This window comes from Heterocephalus glaber, unplaced genomic scaffold, assembly GCF_053883595.1.
Source record: "Heterocephalus glaber isolate CG9 unplaced genomic scaffold, H.glaber_assembly_v1.0 deba00001606, whole genome shotgun sequence".
Lineage (NCBI taxonomy): Eukaryota > Metazoa > Chordata > Mammalia > Rodentia > Bathyergidae > Heterocephalus > Heterocephalus glaber.
In genome coordinates, this window is record NW_028258377.1 from 27,333,705 (window position 1) to 27,352,110 (window position 18,406).

At 35.6% G+C, this 18,406-nt stretch overlaps 1 protein-coding gene across 3 annotated transcripts; it reads right to left on the bottom strand.

The window, feature by feature from the left end:
• Window positions 1-1,557: 1,557 nt before the first annotated feature.
• On the bottom strand, window positions 1,558-16,993 carry Gabra6 (gamma-aminobutyric acid type A receptor subunit alpha6). Of its 3 annotated transcripts, none has more exons than XM_004836433.4 (9): window positions 16,586-16,993; window positions 16,267-16,385; window positions 15,577-15,644; window positions 13,376-13,596; window positions 13,209-13,291; window positions 12,801-12,944; window positions 12,270-12,422; window positions 10,638-10,897; window positions 1,558-2,614 (listed from the first exon to the last, which is right to left on the bottom strand). In XM_004836433.4, the coding sequence occupies exons 1-9, from the start codon at window positions 16,621-16,623 to the stop codon at window positions 2,339-2,341; spliced, it is 1,362 nt and encodes a 453-aa protein (XP_004836490.1). In that variant the 5' UTR covers window positions 16,624-16,993; the 3' UTR covers window positions 1,558-2,338. The 3 variants fall into 3 exon arrangements, with proteins under 3 accessions (XP_004836490.1, XP_004836491.1, XP_004836492.1); XM_004836434.4 differs by having other exon boundaries at window positions 13,376-13,566; window positions 16,586-16,930; XM_004836435.4 differs by lacking the exon at window positions 15,577-15,644 and having other exon boundaries at window positions 16,586-16,930.
• Between the last annotated feature and the right edge of the window lie 1,413 nt (window positions 16,994-18,406).

The window sequence follows — 18,406 nt, forward strand, 5'->3', positions numbered from 1 at the left end:
AGCCTGGGCTACAAAGTGAATTCAGGGCCAGCCTGAACACAAAGCAAGACCTTGTCTCGAAAAAAAAAAATTCTCTGGGCCAGGGATTTAGCTCAGTGGTTTTGCCGCCTGCTGTGCAAGCACAAGGATGGGAGTTCAATCCCCGGTACCAAAAAAAAAGAAATTAAAAAAAAAATTCTCAAAGGAAGTCTAGCAGAAAAGAAACCTCTTTGACTCAACATCTCCCCCTAAATTATTGAATGAGGGAAACTTTTATATTGTTAACCTGTGTTCCCATCTCATGACATACTCTGAAAAATGGCATTCTCTAGAATTCTGAAAAAGTCACACATTTTTAAATTTCATGAATTTTTCCAAGATTATTTCATTGGGGAGGAACCTAAGGCTGGCAGTTATTTTAACCGATTTTATTTATCTGTTTCATCCCTTTGTAAGTGCTGAGGGAGTAGGTAGGCTGATATGGAATGAATGGTGGGCAGGGACATGGCAGATGCCAGAATATCAGGAAACTTATATCAAGAAGTGAAATAAAGGAGGAGAGAGTACTGGAGGGGGTAAGTGTATACAGCCATATTATGTTAGATGAGAACAGGTGTGATTAAGGTTGAGTGACAGAGTTATGAATTCACAATTCCTGGGTAGGATTCTCAGCTGTAGCACTTCCATGCTGTGTGCTTTAAAACCAATCTCTTCATCTTCTCTGTCCCTTTGTTTCCTCATTTCTAAATGAAAAAATAGCAGTATGCACTTTCTGGAAACGTAAGGAAGATTAAATGTGATGTAGCATATAAAATGATGAACACCTACACTTCATTATTTATTACACTCTCTAAAATAGAAGCAGGCGGTGTATAATTATACCAAATTCATTTACATAGGAAAGAATAGTTAAAAAATAATATAAGTTGTTCAAAATGGAAGGGCCTTTGAAGAGATATAATTGACTCCACCATTTTATAAATGAGAATAGAGGCAAGCCTCCTAGAGAATTGAGATCCTTGTATAAGGAGCTAAATGAGATGCTGGATGCCAATCTCAGTCCCTTCAATCTTAGTATAGGGCTCTTTCAATTAAATATGAAGTTGCTTATCTGTAATGAGTTCACATTTTGTGAGACAGTGACAAGAATAGCAGCCTCAAAATATTTCTTTCTGGATTCCGAGCTTATGGGGTAATCTGCACAATATTTTAGTCCCAAGTGTATCTCTTGAAGGGTTTATCCATTTGGATGGACCACACTGCATGTTTTCTCTTACTTCTAGGTCCTGTTTCCCAGTAACAATTCATAGAAGAGCAACTGTTAAACGAAGCATCTGAAGGACTAGCATAGGAGAAAGGGAGAAGAGTAGGCTTATCATTTTTCATGGTAGATTAAGTAGAGGAAAAGCGAATTGACGTTTTTCAAGATGAACACAAGTCTTTTCAGAGTTGGTTGTCTCATATCGCCTACCTCGCAGAATCTCCAAGGCCACAAATATTGGGGTAGAAATAAACAGTTTGCCTTTGAGCACCTAAGAAAACTCTTTTCCCTGGCTTTATGGAACAGATCCAGAGAAACATGTTTATTTTTGTTTTATTTAGGGAGGGGGAACATATAAGAGATAACTATAATCATAATATACAAATCTTCCTTAAAATCATCAACTTTTTCTACAACCTCATGGAATTATGGTAAGCATATTACTTTAAAAGGAGAACTTAGTGAGATGAAACAACACTGTACTGCAGTATAACTAAAGCTATGTACATATGCATACATAATTTATGGTCTATGTATAATTTATATGTATACAACACCAAACTTCATTGAGATAAAAGAGCACAGCGAGGTTGAAAACAAATGTCTAAATTCAATATAAGCTTGACAATGCTACTGAAAGCCATTTTGCCAGTGTAAAGGCCTCCAACATGCTTGTATAAAGCTACTGATAAATATTTAGAGTGTATTTATATTTTGCTCTCTGGAAACTAAGCCAAAATAAACATTTAAGGCAACATTTTGAAGTGTTAGCATTTCTTATTTTATCTGCCTTGTAAATGTTATCCACAGTGACAATTAAAAACACTGAACAGTACAGACAAAGACTGGCAAATTTATCCTGAATCCATCTTATTCTCTTACTAAATTCTCTCTAATGTACAAAAAAATTACATTATTTTCAGCAATTTTTACTCTCAGTTTTGAAGGGCAGCATTATTGCTTTTTGTCCCACACATGCTTACTCAAAACTATGAGCTACAGATCTTCAATTCTGATTTGATATCTACACAAGTCTCAGAGCTATTTTTTAATACAGAAAATGAGAACTTGTAGAATGCGGGTCATCCTAGCTGCAAGCTATTCAACACTGCTACTCACTTCCATTGTGTCTTTGGAAAGATAAACTATCCAGTATACAAGGTTGAATCCTGCAAACGCAACTGGGAAGAGAATTCGAGAATATTGGTCTATTTTACTGGTGCCCCCAAAGGCTGTTGAGAGAGATGGGGGTGTAAGAGGCGTTGACTGAAAATTGGGTTCTTTAGTGAGAACTTTGCTGGCCTCAGGGGATGGAATGATTGGCAATCTCAGGGAGGTGATTCTTTTCTTCAGATGGTACTTGGAATCAGAATGCTGTGGAAAAAAAATACAGATACCCAGTGAAAGTAAAAGAATAGAGACCACCAATTAGTCACTGTCTTTTTCACCTTTGCCAAATATTCACTGACTACTTACTGTATAAAGTAAAGCATCAAAAAATTTTTGATAGCATTTGATGATGCTACTTTTTAAAAAAAAAAAAGGATTAAATCATTTTTTAAAAAGTGACTTGCTTTCATCTGACATCCTAAATGCAATACATCATTAACCGATATCAAGCATGTCAGGAAAAGACTACAGGGGATGCAAAGGCATATCTATCCCATAGTTACAAATAAGACCTAAGGAAATAGATATTTGTGGCACTGGGGCATTAATTCCAATTTGGTATATGTCAACAATTAGTATAAGGAAACTGCAGTTCAGCTCATTGGCACTATTCTTCTAGAAATGTTATTGGCCTCTATCTTCATATTTATCCAATTTAAAGAAGTTGAAATTTTAGAAAAAGAACAAAGAGCTAATGTACATCATAGGCCAGTGCCCAAGCATAAAAAGAGCCTTAAATTGAAGGAACTGACTGCTCATGCTTTGAAATATATCTCCTTCTTCTCCCAGGAGTTTTATATTGCAGGCCTTCTACTTCCCATTCAGAGCTTCTCTACTAATCTCTCTCCATCTTCTGTCCCCAGAGTGATCCATTTACTAACCCCAGGATTGTTGCACATGCTTTTCTGTCATTATATACATTTTCTGTTCTACTGAAATCATAAGACAATCTAGTTTAGTCTTCAAAGAGATGTTTAACGCATCAATTGACAAGAGAGCTGGCTGGGTTTCAGAGCGGAAAAATGCCTTGCTATGGTCACACTGCTAGCAGTAATGCACAGTGATCAATGTCATTGCTTATTTCATCCCAACATGCTCTTATCTCTAAAATATTGAGGCTTGTTTGGAAACTGATTCTGTCCAATTCTCAGGTTCCTTTCATGCTGTTGGAGCCTAGGGGCCCTTCCTCTGATTTCTTTCTTTTCTTGTCCACAGCTTATCACAGTCTCTCTCCTCCAGGTCAGCTTGTCCTGCTGGGCTGCCACCTTCAAACATTTGATGTACATTACCCCTCATCTTGTAAAATGGTCTTATATCCTCCATGGCAGCAAAATTACTACTTTGCTGCCTGGCAGGGTATGCTCCTCCCATGGGTGGACTTCCATGGCTTTAGCCAGCAACCCTGCTGCAGCAGGATGAGACAGCCCACCTCCCCAGCTCAGGCTGAGCTGCAGGACCAAAATGACCTGCTGATGTGGTGACATTTGGGCTGCCGGAACAACAACCCCAAGGAATTTTCTTTCTGTTTTTTCCCTTCTGAATTTTGCTTTGATTTCCCATGGAAGTTTCATAGTAGCTAAATAATAGGAATCATCATAGAGAGTCAAGTCCAATGTACTTTGAGATACCATGATAAAATCTGTCTCTGCACTCAAAGCAAAAATAAATTTGTGTATTCAAGCCTAATATGGACATGACCATGATAAATTTCAAGTCAGGAATGTTTTATCTATTGCCTTGGTACTTTTCTAGGCACTCTGGACAGAAGTAAATAAATCATAGGTCTTGGAGGACAAGAGTTTAAAATAATAGAAGGCCAAGTCTTCTCATCCTGGACAAAAAATAAGTGACTTTATCTATTAAAAATATGTGACAGCTGAGGACTAAATCTGTAGGCTCACCTGTGTGAGGTTGGACCAAAGTAATGATACAATGATACATTGGTCCCAGTTCATGCTGCTTCTCTGAGAAATAAGCTTATTACTGTCTTGCAGTTTTCTGTTATGTTTCTTAATTCTGATTTGATTTTTAATCCACTAAATATGTTAGTAAAATATTCTCTTCCTAAGAGACCAGAATGTGTCACTCTTTCATCCTCCAAACAACACTCATCATTCTTCCACCCATTTGGATCATTAAGATATGTTCCCCTATTAAAATTCCTAAAGATCATAATGGAGTAGAAAGAGGGCAAGCCTTCAGTGCAGGTTTTCTTTCTAGGGTCATCTTAAATAATATATGCTACCTGTCTGAAACCTGCATTTTTTTCTATTCTAGGCAGCCATGCCTGGCTTATTGGGATGAAGTAGTAACTGTAAAACAATGCATCACAAGAATATAGAGCATTATTTTTTCTTCCTCACTTCTTTAGAGATGTGGAGCAAGAGAACTGTTTCTGAATCTTGGCATCATCAGAAAAAATTTAATGAGGATTGCCAAATAACCCTGGTCTGGAGATAAGAGGCATCATTCAGAATGAACTACCATGACAAATTTAAATAAAGTGGCAGTAGCTTGGGATTAAAGGCTTTGCAATTGGATTATCCCTGTCCTCGCTTACTGCCCCATTCTCCATTGCCTGTAAGTTAGGAGAAAAGGAGAACAGGAGAGACAGAAATCCCCAAATCATACTTTCATATTTACTACTTACCTGTGATAAGATTTAGACATGTCATAGATATCAGAAATTCTTATTCTCCAAAAGCTTCAAGTTTTTATCTTTAATGTTAATGATAATATTTTCCCATAAACTTTTCCCCAAATTTTTAACTAATTTTTTATTATTTTCAATGTACATATTCTTCACCTTCTCACTACTCAACTTACTTTTACTTTATTTCCTCCTTGCCTAGAATAACTTACATGGCCATCTTTACCTTTCTTTACCTTTCCTTCATTTTTACCTTTCCTTTATTTCTTTTGATAGGATCTTTACCTTTACTTCATTTCGATAGCAAATTCATATGCCACCTGACATCAAAAATTATACCTGTCTTTAAACACTTTTATGCATACTTAGCTAGTACAACTCCAGTGACTGTTATCAGATACTTCCTTCAAAGTGTAATTATGTCTCTTGTGTCTTGTCTCCTTTCCTAATGCGAAATCTGCTTTTTGATAGAGGGAATCTGTTGTTCATGTTTGAGTGCTCCATATTGCCTAGGCAGTACACAGTATATAGTTTATTCTTAGTAAATATGCTTAATCAACAAGGCAGTAAAAATTTAAATATTTTCCAGGACTTTTTGGAGGAAGAAGGAATGGGAGGAGAACAAAAAGTTTTAATAATTTTACATTATATTTTAATAGACCATTCAATAGTATATTATACCATAGGTATAATTTCTAAATGTTTATTGTTGACAAGCCATACAAGGTAATTTGTATGCATAATTTCACTTAGTCTCTGAAAACATTATTAATGTCATATTCATTTTGGAAGGGAACAAATAGAAACTGTAGTAGGAAGCTCATATAGGTAATAAGTCTTCACAGATGCCAAAGATCATATTCTTAGCAATTCTCCAGCTGTTCATCCCACAATCATAGGGCTTTGTCTATCAAACCCAGAACGACTGGCATTTGGAGTTGGATAATCCTTTATTGTGGAAGACTGTCCTATGCATCATGGGATACTGAATATCACTCCAAACTTCTTAGTGTAAGAGACTAGTAGCATCCTACACCCAAGTTGTAACAACCAGAAATATTACCAGACCTTGCCGGATGTCCTATAAGGGAAAAAGAGCCCCCCAGTAAGAATGTGGTTTAGAGGCACAGTTGTTTAACTGTCTAGTAGTTTGTTTGGGGGGGGTGGTCTAGTCAGGGACAAATATAATATGTTAAAGAAAATACAAGAGTCCTGGCTACTATTTACACTGGATAATCAGCTACTTCATAATCGGGAATTGGCAACTTGAAAATACTGGACAGCAATGAAGAAGGAACACACTGAATTTCTGAAATTAAGAGAAAGCCAATTTTGTGAGTCATTTAAGCTACAGGTCTGCATTAGACCCACCTGCTGTATTGTAAGCCTAGCAGCTTCAGTTGATGGTAAAATAGACTTTTGTCAGAGTCGAGATGAGGGCTCAGCTTGGGGCTGTCACCGTTTTGAGTGGAACACCTGTGGTTTTGAATTTTTCCAGGGCTCCCCTGCTGCTTAGTGCCATCCTGTCTTGAGTATTTTTAGAGCACCGCTTTGTGTTAAGTAACGTCATATTGCAAAGGTACTTCGAGTCAAAGTGAGCAATATGACAATCAATTATTTGATGTAGGGATAAGTCGTTAGGAAAATATTTAGAGCAATTTTCAGTCTAATATTTTAAAAAGCACAGGACAGTGAGTGACTCTTAATTGAGACATTGTAGCCAGGGCTGTGCTGCTGAATGGACAAAGCACCTGCTTATAATACAAGTATTAGGGGCACCAAAAATAAAAAAGAACATTTTTGACAACATTTAGTGTTTGATATGTTTGAAAAATCATCAAGTAATCATCATGGGGAAAATCAGAACTGTACTGGATTTTCCTGCATTTGTAACAGCTGATAAGAGTTGGGAACAGAAATTACTTCAGGATCTCTGCAGAGAAGCAGCTTATTGGCATCAATCTGATGCATCCATGGTGCTAGAGAAAATCAGACCACTGTTTGGTGGGCACAGAATAGAGAACTGAGTGGAGATTTGATAAAATATATGGAGAAAGATCTACCCACTTACACCCCTGTCTAATTCACCTCATTCTCTTCATTAATCCATGGTGGCACAGTCATGGCATAGGTACTTAGATCTTTCTCGTACTTAGAGATTCTGACAGTTTTAATTTAACCTATAATTCTAGAGAACAGTGAGAGTAGTCAAGAGAAATCTTGAGGAAATTTGGAACAGGAAATGTAACTTTTCAGCATTCTATATATCACATCTCTCTATAGAGGTGAGTGGAGCATGGAATTGGCCTGGCACAAATCCTCATTGTAAGGGGAAGGGCAGGAAGGACATTGGCTTATTTTCCCCTCTGCGCTCAAGTTTTTAGCAACTAGCCCCCAGTTCAGGGTCAGGCTTATCTTTCTCTTCTCAGCATAGACATTGCCTCTGCAGAAATGGAGATGGTTTCAAAATCCTCCACATGGAGACACTCTTGTATGGCTCTTCTTCATTCTACCCTACATCTCTAGGCACAGCCTGTATTACGAAGGATCACTGACTTTTCTCTCCCCTTGTTGAGTTTCTTTCTGGTAGAAAGAAGCTCTGCCAGGGAAAAGGCCATATGATGATTTTAGCATTCTGCTGGCACATAAGAGCACTAAACACATACTTGTGGCATGAATAATTCAATGAATACGTAAATACTCACAAATGGGGGCCAGATTTGAGAAAGAAAAGAAAACGAATAAACAATGTAATCTATAACTATTGGCCTGGCTAATGAAATTTGGTCAATTTTGTATGTAAGTAATTAACAAATATATCTCACTCCTTGTGAAGAAGACATCCCGCATTAGGAGTAATGACAGCATTCAAGGGAAGTATTGATGGAGTGTGGAGGATTCACTCTTAGGAACACAGCAATAAGAGCTTAGCCCTTTAAAGCTCCAAAGAAACTAACAAACTATGCAAAAAGAGGCCAAAGACTGAACTTGGTCCAGTGCCTTACAGATACATCAAAGGTTCAGGTACATCAAAGATTCTGAAATCATAAAATAGGAATGATTCTAATCCCAAGATGACATAATATATAAAAACAGGAAGGAAACTGGAGAAAGCTGCTGACAGTTTTCCTCAAAGCCTAAAAATATAAATAAATTATTGTTCCAGTTCCAAATGCTTTAGAAGCTGAGAGCTGATTAGTCTACAGACCCAACCTGACAATTTAGCTGTAAGGTGTATTTTCAGTTTGAATCACATTTTTAAATGCTTGAATTTATTTGTCATTATTACATAAATTTCCAAGTCAATATTAAAGTGATAAAATTAACAAATACTTATCCACATAAATTCTTAATAATTTTCTGTGAAAATTTAAAATACAGAGCTTAGAATCACATGATATACTCGAGCGCTTAATTTCACCTCAACTTTCTCACAATAGTTTGTTATTTCAATGTCCAACTCATTCAAATAATGTTTTGATTACAACTGAATAGGCATTTCTAAATGTCATGATATTTGCAAGAAAAAAATTGCCTTGCGATTTGTGTAACATAAACTGCAAATGTGTAATTTATGTTTGTTCCTCTATATTATATAAGGCAACTTGCCAAGTTTTGACATAAACAAATAAAATAAATTTCTTTTGTAATCAACTCTATTTTTGATATCTTCAAGGTTTGTATTGTTTGGTTATTTTTGTTTTTAATTTTTGCACTTTAGACTCCTAGAAACAAAATTCTAGTCAATGCTTTAAAATATTTTAAGTGGAGGTAGGTTCAGAAATATAATTTTTCAAAAGGGAAAAAGGTAACTTACAAGAAAATGTACTTCAAAGTGATTTAAGTACAATTTTTTACACAGCTACCCAAAGGATCTGTTCATTAAATGTCACTATTTTAGGACTGTAGGAAATAGTTTATATGAAGACTGCAGATCTTAAATTCCATCTTATTAATAAAGTACACTCTCAAAATAATAGCCTAATGGGATGGTTGCTCTATGACCTTTTCATAGTATGTAAATTATATGTTTATGTACACAGATCACTTATAGCAAAATTTCTTATTTTGAAGAACATGAAATAATTCTCAAAAATGTGTAAAATTTATCTTGCCTGAAAAAGTGGCTTTAAAATATCTTTGACTGAGTTTGTAGACTACCATATTTTTGTCACAAAACCCATATTTTTATGACCTTTCAAAACACAAACAAATAGGAAGAAAATATCATTAAGTCAAAGGGAGAACAGGGTGGGGGGTGAATTCAATATATTTTTAAAATGTTTTTTCCAGGGATATAAACTCTGATGTGTTTAAGTCCTAGAGAACATGTTGGGGAAGGGATACCTTCAGTCTCTGTAATGTAGGTATAAGAAATTCTAGAATCAATTTCTACTTTTTCTACAGACTGGGAACTCGTATTTTCTTTTTCTGAGACTATTTCTCCATTTATAAAGAAGATAATTATAATAGATCAATGGGTAGCAAATATTTTCTTCTCTTATAATAAGGGCTAATTTAAAAATCTGTACTTACGTGTCCATTTATTATGGAATAGTCTTATTTCCTGGAGAAAATATATATTGTTAAATAAATTTCCTAGTTTATAAAAAAATTGTCATGTTTTTAGCCAAAGAATTTCTCACATTTGGGGAAGTAAAACACACATAGCTTTATAATTTTTATCATAAAATTAAACCAATGATTACTAAGATGCATGTGGTTTTAAGTTTACTACAACTGATCAGTTCCAGAAAATTTCCATTTCAGGTTCTTATTCAACTTTTCAGAGTAACAACTCTTTTTTTTCTGAGTTACTCTTTGTGGTTTGTATTAAAATAAAAATATATACTTATAATCAGTTTCACAATTTGTTTTAGAAACATATATGAAACTTTATGTATTAATGCTACTATTTATTCCTTGTTCAAAAACTTTTGGGGAACAGGGCTGGGCCACAGCACACTTACTGTAAATTTATGAGCATTTATCACTGATTATAAACCTTTGAACATAAACTTCTTGATGTACATAAATTTATTAAACAGATATCAATGTTAGAATGTTTTAAAATTAGCTAAATATTTGGATTATGACTCAAATTTCAGAAACTCTATTACTATTCATGTCTTGCCCTCATGAAATAAAACAGCAAGCAGATTTCTAACAAAAACTTGTCCATTCCATGAGAGTCCTTGTTTTCTTCCTTTAGACCCTGAAGCCTCATTAAGAACCTTTTTAAAACTTTCTTCTCTCTCCTTGGTATAAGTAAACTTGTTCAAAGGAAACATCTAAAGGCTAAGCAGAGTTTTCCAGTCTCCTCTGAGAGCCTGGAATCTGCTTGTACAAGCAAGGATGATGAAAGAATCATGCTACAAGTTTAAAGGAAATATAAATGAAGAATTGTTCCTTAGTCTTTTCCTGCGGAATTGGAAGCAGAATTGCTCTCGCTCTTGGAACTACAGTTATATAACTCATGCTGAATTAATATTATTTCAGACTGTTTATTTGCTTGCACTTTCTATATGGACTGCCTTTTGCTACCCAGTGGGCAAGATTAGAAAAGAAAACAATTACCACAACAATCTCAGCCTCCACAGGTTCAGTCGCCTTTGATATTGTCACTGGGGATATGGCTGTAATCTGTGCCTTCCTTCTGGCCCCCCGTGTCTGAAGACTGGTGAAGTAGTTGACAGCTGCAAATTCAATGAGTGCAGAAAAGACGAAAGCAAAGCACACAGCTATGAACCAATCCATGGCTGTCGCATAGGACACCTTGGGCAAGGAGTGTCGGGCACTGATGCTTAGGGTGGTCATGGTTAAAACAGTGGTGATCCCTAAAATTAAAAGGAAAGAGAAATACAGTATTAATATCAAGGACCCAATAATAGGAGCAAATGAAAATGTGTTGCTAGGAAGGATTAAATACTCTACCACTGCACAGTAATTTTTATTGTTTTATTATAATGGTTCATGATCATTATTCTAAGTACTATATTTCTATCATTCAAAGTTAATGCAGTGACTTATATGATGTATGCTCAAAAAATTATTTGTTGAACTGAATTAGCTTAAGTTTTGCACAATATGCGTCATGAACAAGTTTGGTAACTGCTTAAAAATAACTTTAACAAATTATTATCACTTAAGTAAAAGTATCTCAAGTTTATGATCAATTTTCGTAAGGAATAATATCTTTCATTACAGTTGAGAAGTCTATCTAGTGTGAATATTAACTTAAAATTAGGTTACTGTAATTTTTTAATTAGCCTAGTTTTATGGTTAAGTATTTACCCATGAGAAAATAAATTTCATCACTAATCTGCCAGCAGTTTTCCTATTTGAACAATAGGGGTGGGGAATTTGAACATTTAGGAGATGTATAACATTGATGGTCAACATTATTAGGCAGATATTCTTTTATAATTTGCAAAAAGAAGCCTATTCTAATACAGTAAGTTTACGAAGTCAAGATTATCTGAGATTTCAGTTCAACTCAGGTCTTAATAGTCCTATATACTACCTGATTTATAATGAAAATCAAAAAAGATAAATTTTGTTTCTGATAATTTTCAGTTACAGCTTTTTCGTAATTTTTTCATAATATTGCTCCATCTAGATGAGTATTTTATAGTCATAAATGGCACTAAATATTTAAGTTGAGCCACAGGAAATTGGTGGTATTGAACTATTTTTAGACTGAAAAAAATGAAAAATTTACATGATTCAACCTAATAAAAGTGAGATATAATTTACATATGTGTGAGCCAAATATTTTGCCCTTTTGTTTTCCTCAATTGACACATTAGTTTTTACCTTTCCACTATTTTCTCCTAATGAAAAAATGTAAATCAAGGTAAAATACTGCTAATTAGATCAAGTAAAGCATTAAGGTACTGGGCAGAATTGATTTGGGGGTTATTTTTGGTACTGGGGATCGAACTCAGGACCTTGCGCTTGCGAGGCAGGTGGCTGCACTGCTGAGCTGAATCCCCAGCCCAAGAATTATTGTTGAGGCTTTTTGTTTGTTTGTTTATTTGCCACACAACTTGCAATGGAATGAGGGTGATTTTACGTAATATATATGTCTGGGTGGCATAAGAGTCTGTTTCCTTTGTGGATTGAAAAATCCACTAGTGTGAATATTTACTCAAAATGCATGAGCAAGGGGTGGATGAGCAAATCTAGAGCACAAAGTGGGAGGCATACCAAAGACAGTTCTGGCTGGGACAGACTCCTTATTAATCCAGAAAGACACCTGGGAAAGAATGACTGTCATGATGCACGGAGTATATATCTGGATCATGAAGTAGCCCATCTTCCTTTGCAAGTGGAAATAGACTGTCATTATTACGTATTCACCTGTTGGAAGACATGTACATCAATATTGCCTTTGACAGTCTGCAAAAGGAATGCAAGTAAACATAAATCTGGCAAGGTTTTAAATTAGCATGGACTGGAAGCTAACAAGCAAAGGCATTCTTCAATATATGAGAAGATTACATGACTAGCAGCTGACAGAGCAAGGAGACTATTAGTTCTTGTTTTCAGTTTGGTTCTTTGTGCAAAACACCTTATTCCAGGATTATACAAATCTTTATATCCGCCCAGTTGCAAAACAAATTATGAAGTTAGGTATGTGCCACCTCAAAGGGCAGTTAGTTAAGAATGGTTAATATGGAAGAGAAATGAATAGGTATTTTGAAATGTACACTAGCATCATCTTGGTCAGATTCTTACCTGTGTTAGATTTAATTGTCTCACTAGATACTGTCTGTCCAATCAGATCATACTGGAGGAGGCTGGAAGATTCTTCGGGGACTTCTACTGAGTAAAGTGGTCCTTTTTTCCATGTATATATGATTTCACTTTTGGGGTAAGCATCTGAATTTTTGAAACAAACATAGCCGTGAATATGTTGTCTTTTTTCATAAAAGCATCATTTGTTTATAGAAAAAAGATTTGCAACACAAATTTTCTTTTTGTTTTTCCTTAATCTCAGTGACTAAAACCTCTATGGTATGCATAGTAAGCATATTTCTGAAATCACATTGAAAGTGTCATAATAGTATTTAACTTTTGTTTTTCAGTCTATAAAACCAAATCATAACATCATTATTTGGCTCTCAGGGGCTTTCTATCACTTACAACTCCCAAACTTGAGTGGACAAACATGTCCATCCATAGGAAAGTTAACCAGTCTCATGGGACAGTCAGCGTTGATGGTCAGCCTAGGGACATTGAAACAAATTATTGTGAGTTAGCACAGGAGTCAAGTTGTTTTGGTGGAGGTAAAAGAATTAGAGAAACCTCACCTCATGGTGTATAGAATTGTTCCATTCTGCATTATTCTGAAGAGTTTATTAGGGGTTGTCATGTTGTGAGCAATTGACTTTTTTCCGTTTCTGAAAAAAGTGTCAGGTGTCCAGATTTTACTGACCATCAAGTTATTTAAACTCAGAATCTCAGCTGGCCCCCCAAACTTCAATCTCTCATCAGTCCAAGTCTGGCGAAAGAAAACATCCATTGTATATTCCTAAGGAAAAATCAAACATTCACACAGCCTGCAGAAATGGTTTGCTAAAATAAGTCCATTCACTAGCGAATATACCCCATTCAAAAGTGTAAGCAATACATCAATCTTTTATTAGCAACATTTTATTGGCATAACTTCTCCAGTAAAGCTGAATAATAATTTAATAATGAGTAAATAATTATTTTATACTCAATGAATGATTGATGATTATACTTATCGAATGATTTAGAATCACTAAATAATGATTTTGGTGAATCATTTTTCTCAAAATTGAAAAATCTGTAATACTATTATGAAAGATGGTGCTGTGTATGAGAACCTCTTCTTCCCATCGTGACTCTCCTTAGCATGCTTCTTCTGTACCTGTCCAGCCTGCATCCACCTATATGTATTATCCTCCTTAATTTTCAAGAAAAATTAATGAAAAACTGTGTAGTCTGGGCTTCATGCTGCCTTTCCTAGCATCAAGTATTCTAACCATTCTTCTTAGCATCTCACTCACCTTCAGTGGGTCTTGGACCATTATGGTACCATTCATTAAAGCACAGATAAGAACAGATAAAGTTTATTGAATAGCGCATTATGAACCTACATCCTAATTATTTATATTATTATTAGACAATAAAAAAGCAAATGTTGCCATGATTATTCTAAATGTCACTTAAGTATGCATATCAAAATTTTGATTTTTAATTTTGACTTATGTGAAATAACATTAAAAATGTTGAGTTGTGAGAAAGGCTATAGCAGCAGTCAATGATAATTTACAACTTATTGTTATATCAAAGCATTGCCAATAACAGTCTTCTCTACTTTATAAATTCCCTCTCAGTATTTATTACTATAAGTTCTGATTATATTTTTAAACATAATTTAATAGCAATATACCTATAGAATAATGATCTAAACTCTATTAGGGCTTTATCTTAAAAGAAAACTTTAAAAAAGAAACACAAGTATGAAACAAAATCCCAAATATATCCAGACCTAAAAATTGTTGTGTTTTTTTCATTCTTGGGGTGAATGATTATTTAAATGAAAAATGATACTAAAAATTATCAGGATTTTGAGTTATGCTTTCTTTCTCCTCAAGTTTTAAGATATATGTCTAGTAATAAAGCCTTTCCTCCCCCTCCATCTTCCATGTTTGCGTTCTTTCTTGTCTTTCCCCCTCCCGTTTCTTTCCTCTTTTATTCCTTCCTTCCTTTTCTTCTTTTCTTATCAACTCAAAAGTAAAAGATGAAAAAGTCTCCAATAGTTTTTTCTCCAGAATTTCATTTCCCTAAATAAAAATTAATGACATACCTCTTTAAAGATAATTTTGTGTGTTTACACATTTGTATTGATATTTTAGTGTCAGGGGGAATGTTACCAGACAACTGTGAAAGAATATCAGTATGCACTTTGTTCTAGAAGACTAGTTTGGGTTTTCACAGCCACTGACTATAAATACCCTCTTACGAATCCTACAGCCATCTGTACCTGGAACTGAGTGCTCAGAACACCCACTGGTCCATCCACAATGTAAAAGGTGGAATGCATGAGCCTTTCCAAGTACTCCTTTGCTGCTTTAGTAAAGTATGCTGATAATTATGTTCTACAAAAGACAGGTATGTTTTAAATTTCATAGAACTATATGGCATAGAACCATATGTTTTTCCTATTCCTACAAATTTAGTTAGACTTTGTGAAGGAGAAAGTCTTATCTTTGTAGGAATAAGTACATGATATGTGAATGAAAACAGGATGTCATCTTAAAAAGTTCCTCAGTTTAAAATGTTCAAGCAGAACCCTTCGTGAAACATGAAAGAGATTAAGCCAGTGGTAATCTGCACTATTGGCCATGTCCTCCCAGCATGAATCCACATTTTGCATCATGAATCTGAGGCCAGGCAGGTGGCAATACCCATTTTCATTAGTACTGGGACTTAGCTCTCCTCTCTTAAGTAAAAATATCCATCTTATGCAGAGCTTACTCACCATCTCCACATCTGACACAGGCCCAAAACTGGTCACATAAATGTCTGTTTTGACTTCAGTGACAGCACCTGAAATTAGCCCCAACAGTTAGGGTAACTATCGGCAGTGATGTTGAAGGGGGCCCAGGAAACTCCACAGAGTTCTTTGCACAGGCAGAATCCGCTACCACAGCAATATGATCCAGCCATGGGAGACTTTGTGTCTTTCAACTCTGAAAACTCATATCAGTTGCCTTATTTTGCATTTATTCTAGTAAAATTGGGGAAATATTAAGAAATCCAAGGGAAATAGATTGAAGTTCTAAAAATAACAATAGCCATATAAATAAATTATACATATATGAATAAATATATATATGAATAAAAATATATATCTTTCATGAGCCAAATGCTAAGAAAATCATTTTACATGGAGAACCTCATTCTACACTCACCCAAACCTGAGACAAATACACTCATATGCCCACACCGCAAAGGTACTGAGGCTTAGACAGTTCAAGTAACATGCAGAAGGTCACCAATTGAGAAAAGAACAACACTGGATAGGATGCAGGCATGGCGTCTCTCCAGTACCCCTACACCTTGCCATTCTGACAAACTACCCCCTTTCTGAAGCCTCTGTGTCTTGGAAGGTCAGTGAAAGAGGAAGAAGACTACAGATATTGAGTCTAGCAACAATACAGCTTCTTACCTCCAAATCCTGGCCGCAGCCGATTGTCATAACCTTCAAGCAAGTTGTCCAGGATCCGACTAATGTTCTCTGAGTAGAAATTGCCTTCATCTTTAAGTTGTGCCAGGGAATTTCCTAGCCTGAAGGTAGAGAGTTGATCAATGATTCTCACTCTGGCCTCAGAGAAGATATGTTGTCTAGTAGATCCTAGTCCACCCCCAAATAAATGTATTCTGTATTACCCCTGGCTTCTGTTACAATATGGTATAGAAGTCATCTCATGGATGCATGCTTTTCTCTCCTCTGGGCTAAAAGGAAAAATCAGAAAAAAACATCTTACCATAGAATAATGTACAGGCAAGACAGAAGTGACACCATCCTATGGTTTACTGGAATATTCCCAATCAGCTCTCCTGTGATAATCAGCTAGAGAATTTGTTCAAATCCCTCATATCCCTCTTCCTTGCTTGCTTCCAGTCAGTAATCCAATAGATGAAGAAAAACTTTGATGGTTCCCCTTGCTTTTGTTTTTCTTGTTTCTGTCTTTTCACATGGAACAAGTTAGTTTATGGTCCTAGACCATATCCTGCAGACACCCAGGCTCCTTTGACTGACTCAGTGGAGAGATGCACAGTCCGAAGGGACAGTGCATGGTTGGAGAGCAGTGACAATAATCGAGTAAGGCATCAGGGGATATTAGAGGGAGGAAATCCGCTGCTAGTTTTGGCATGGAATTAGCAGGGCCTGTGAGGAAATCTGGAAAGCAGTGGCATCTTGCTGATTGAGATTATGTTCCAATGGCCTCAGCATTTATTATTTCTATGGTTCACAGAAGGATTCCTACACAGCTCTTACTGCTTACAAGGAAAATAATATTGGGACTCTCCTGGATTCTCTTTCTGATATTCATCAACTTTATTGCTTGCAGACACATCCTTCATATTTAAAAACTGCTTCCCACTATATATTTACCAACACTTCTGACACACCAGAACTGTTGCTGGCCATCTTTCTGTAAATTATTTTTTAAAAATGTTTGTGTATTCTTCCTCTCGTAGTTGTGGTTTCTGAAGTAAATATATGGATTCTACTGTGATCTTCAGAAACTTGGTCAGTTTCATGAGCTCTGCCAGTAGGAAACAGTGACTGAAATGGCCAGATCGGGTTTCCCATGCTGAAATGCTACAAGAATAAAGTACTCATAGATATGGTAAAGGAGAATGTTGCTGGTGCTATTTTACAAGGATTGTCACAGGTCAAAAGCAAACTGAGTTCAAGAGTTAGAACTGTATACCAGTTCTGGCAGGAGGAAGTGGTAGTAAAGGGTCCACTTGTGCCTTAAAATTTTAATCTCTAAGTAAAAATAGCAAAAATTATGTTAATAATAATGCATTTAATATAATTTTAAAATGTAATAAATATAAGCATTTTGAAAATTCAGGAACATAAAATAAAGAATCAAATATCTCAATTCACCAACCTCTTGCCAGTTCCATTTATTCATCCAGGTCATAATCCATATTTTCAGAATCTGAATTCCACAACAGCCATGGGAACTGTACATATATATAGCATAGTTTGAGAGTTACATCTAAGGACAAGCATAAATCATCTATGAAGCATTTCAGCAAATTAGCTGTAGCCCAAAAGAAAACAAGATTTGCAGATTTGAAGATTTTAAGATTACTGAAACTCACAGTTACATAAAATTTTCTGGTTACCTATCAAAAGGCTGAATTCCTTCCAAAATTCCTTGTACATGGTTTTAAGCTGCTGTCTTCTCTTACTGTTTCACTTGTGCTGCAAATGAAACTAACCCTTTCCCTCACCTTTGAATTCATATAAAATAATCTCTCCGGGAAAGACCACACGACAGTCATTTAAACAAAGATGCCTACAATGCTCACTCTTATGCAAGGAAAATTCTCCTACATGTTCCTGTTCATTGCAGAATCTGATTTCCACATCTGGTGTCATTTGGTTCACTCTCCTTTAAAACATGGTCTCTGGCGACCACAATATATTTTTCACTCAAATGTATTGCGCTTCTATTTAAATCCCTAAATATCTGGTATACCTGATGTTGTTAAATAGCTCTGTTCATTTTTATTATATGTTACTTCTTTATTCAAACATAGATACCCATATGAACTGATACCTT

Bases quoted from the DNA above. Each gene is read 5' to 3' on its own strand.
- Gabra6 (XM_004836433.4), bottom strand. From the start codon at position 16,623: ATGGTGTCACTTCTGTCTTGCCTGTACATTATTCTATG. The intron at 12,945-13,208 runs GTAAGTGATAGA...TCAAAAATTCAG, and splicing joins TCCACTCAAGTTTGGGAGTT to ATGCTTACCCCAAAAGTGAA. The intron at 10,898-12,269 runs GTATGCCTCCCA...TTTTAATTTTAG, and splicing joins CCCAGCCAGAACTGTCTTTG to GGATCACCACTGTTTTAACC.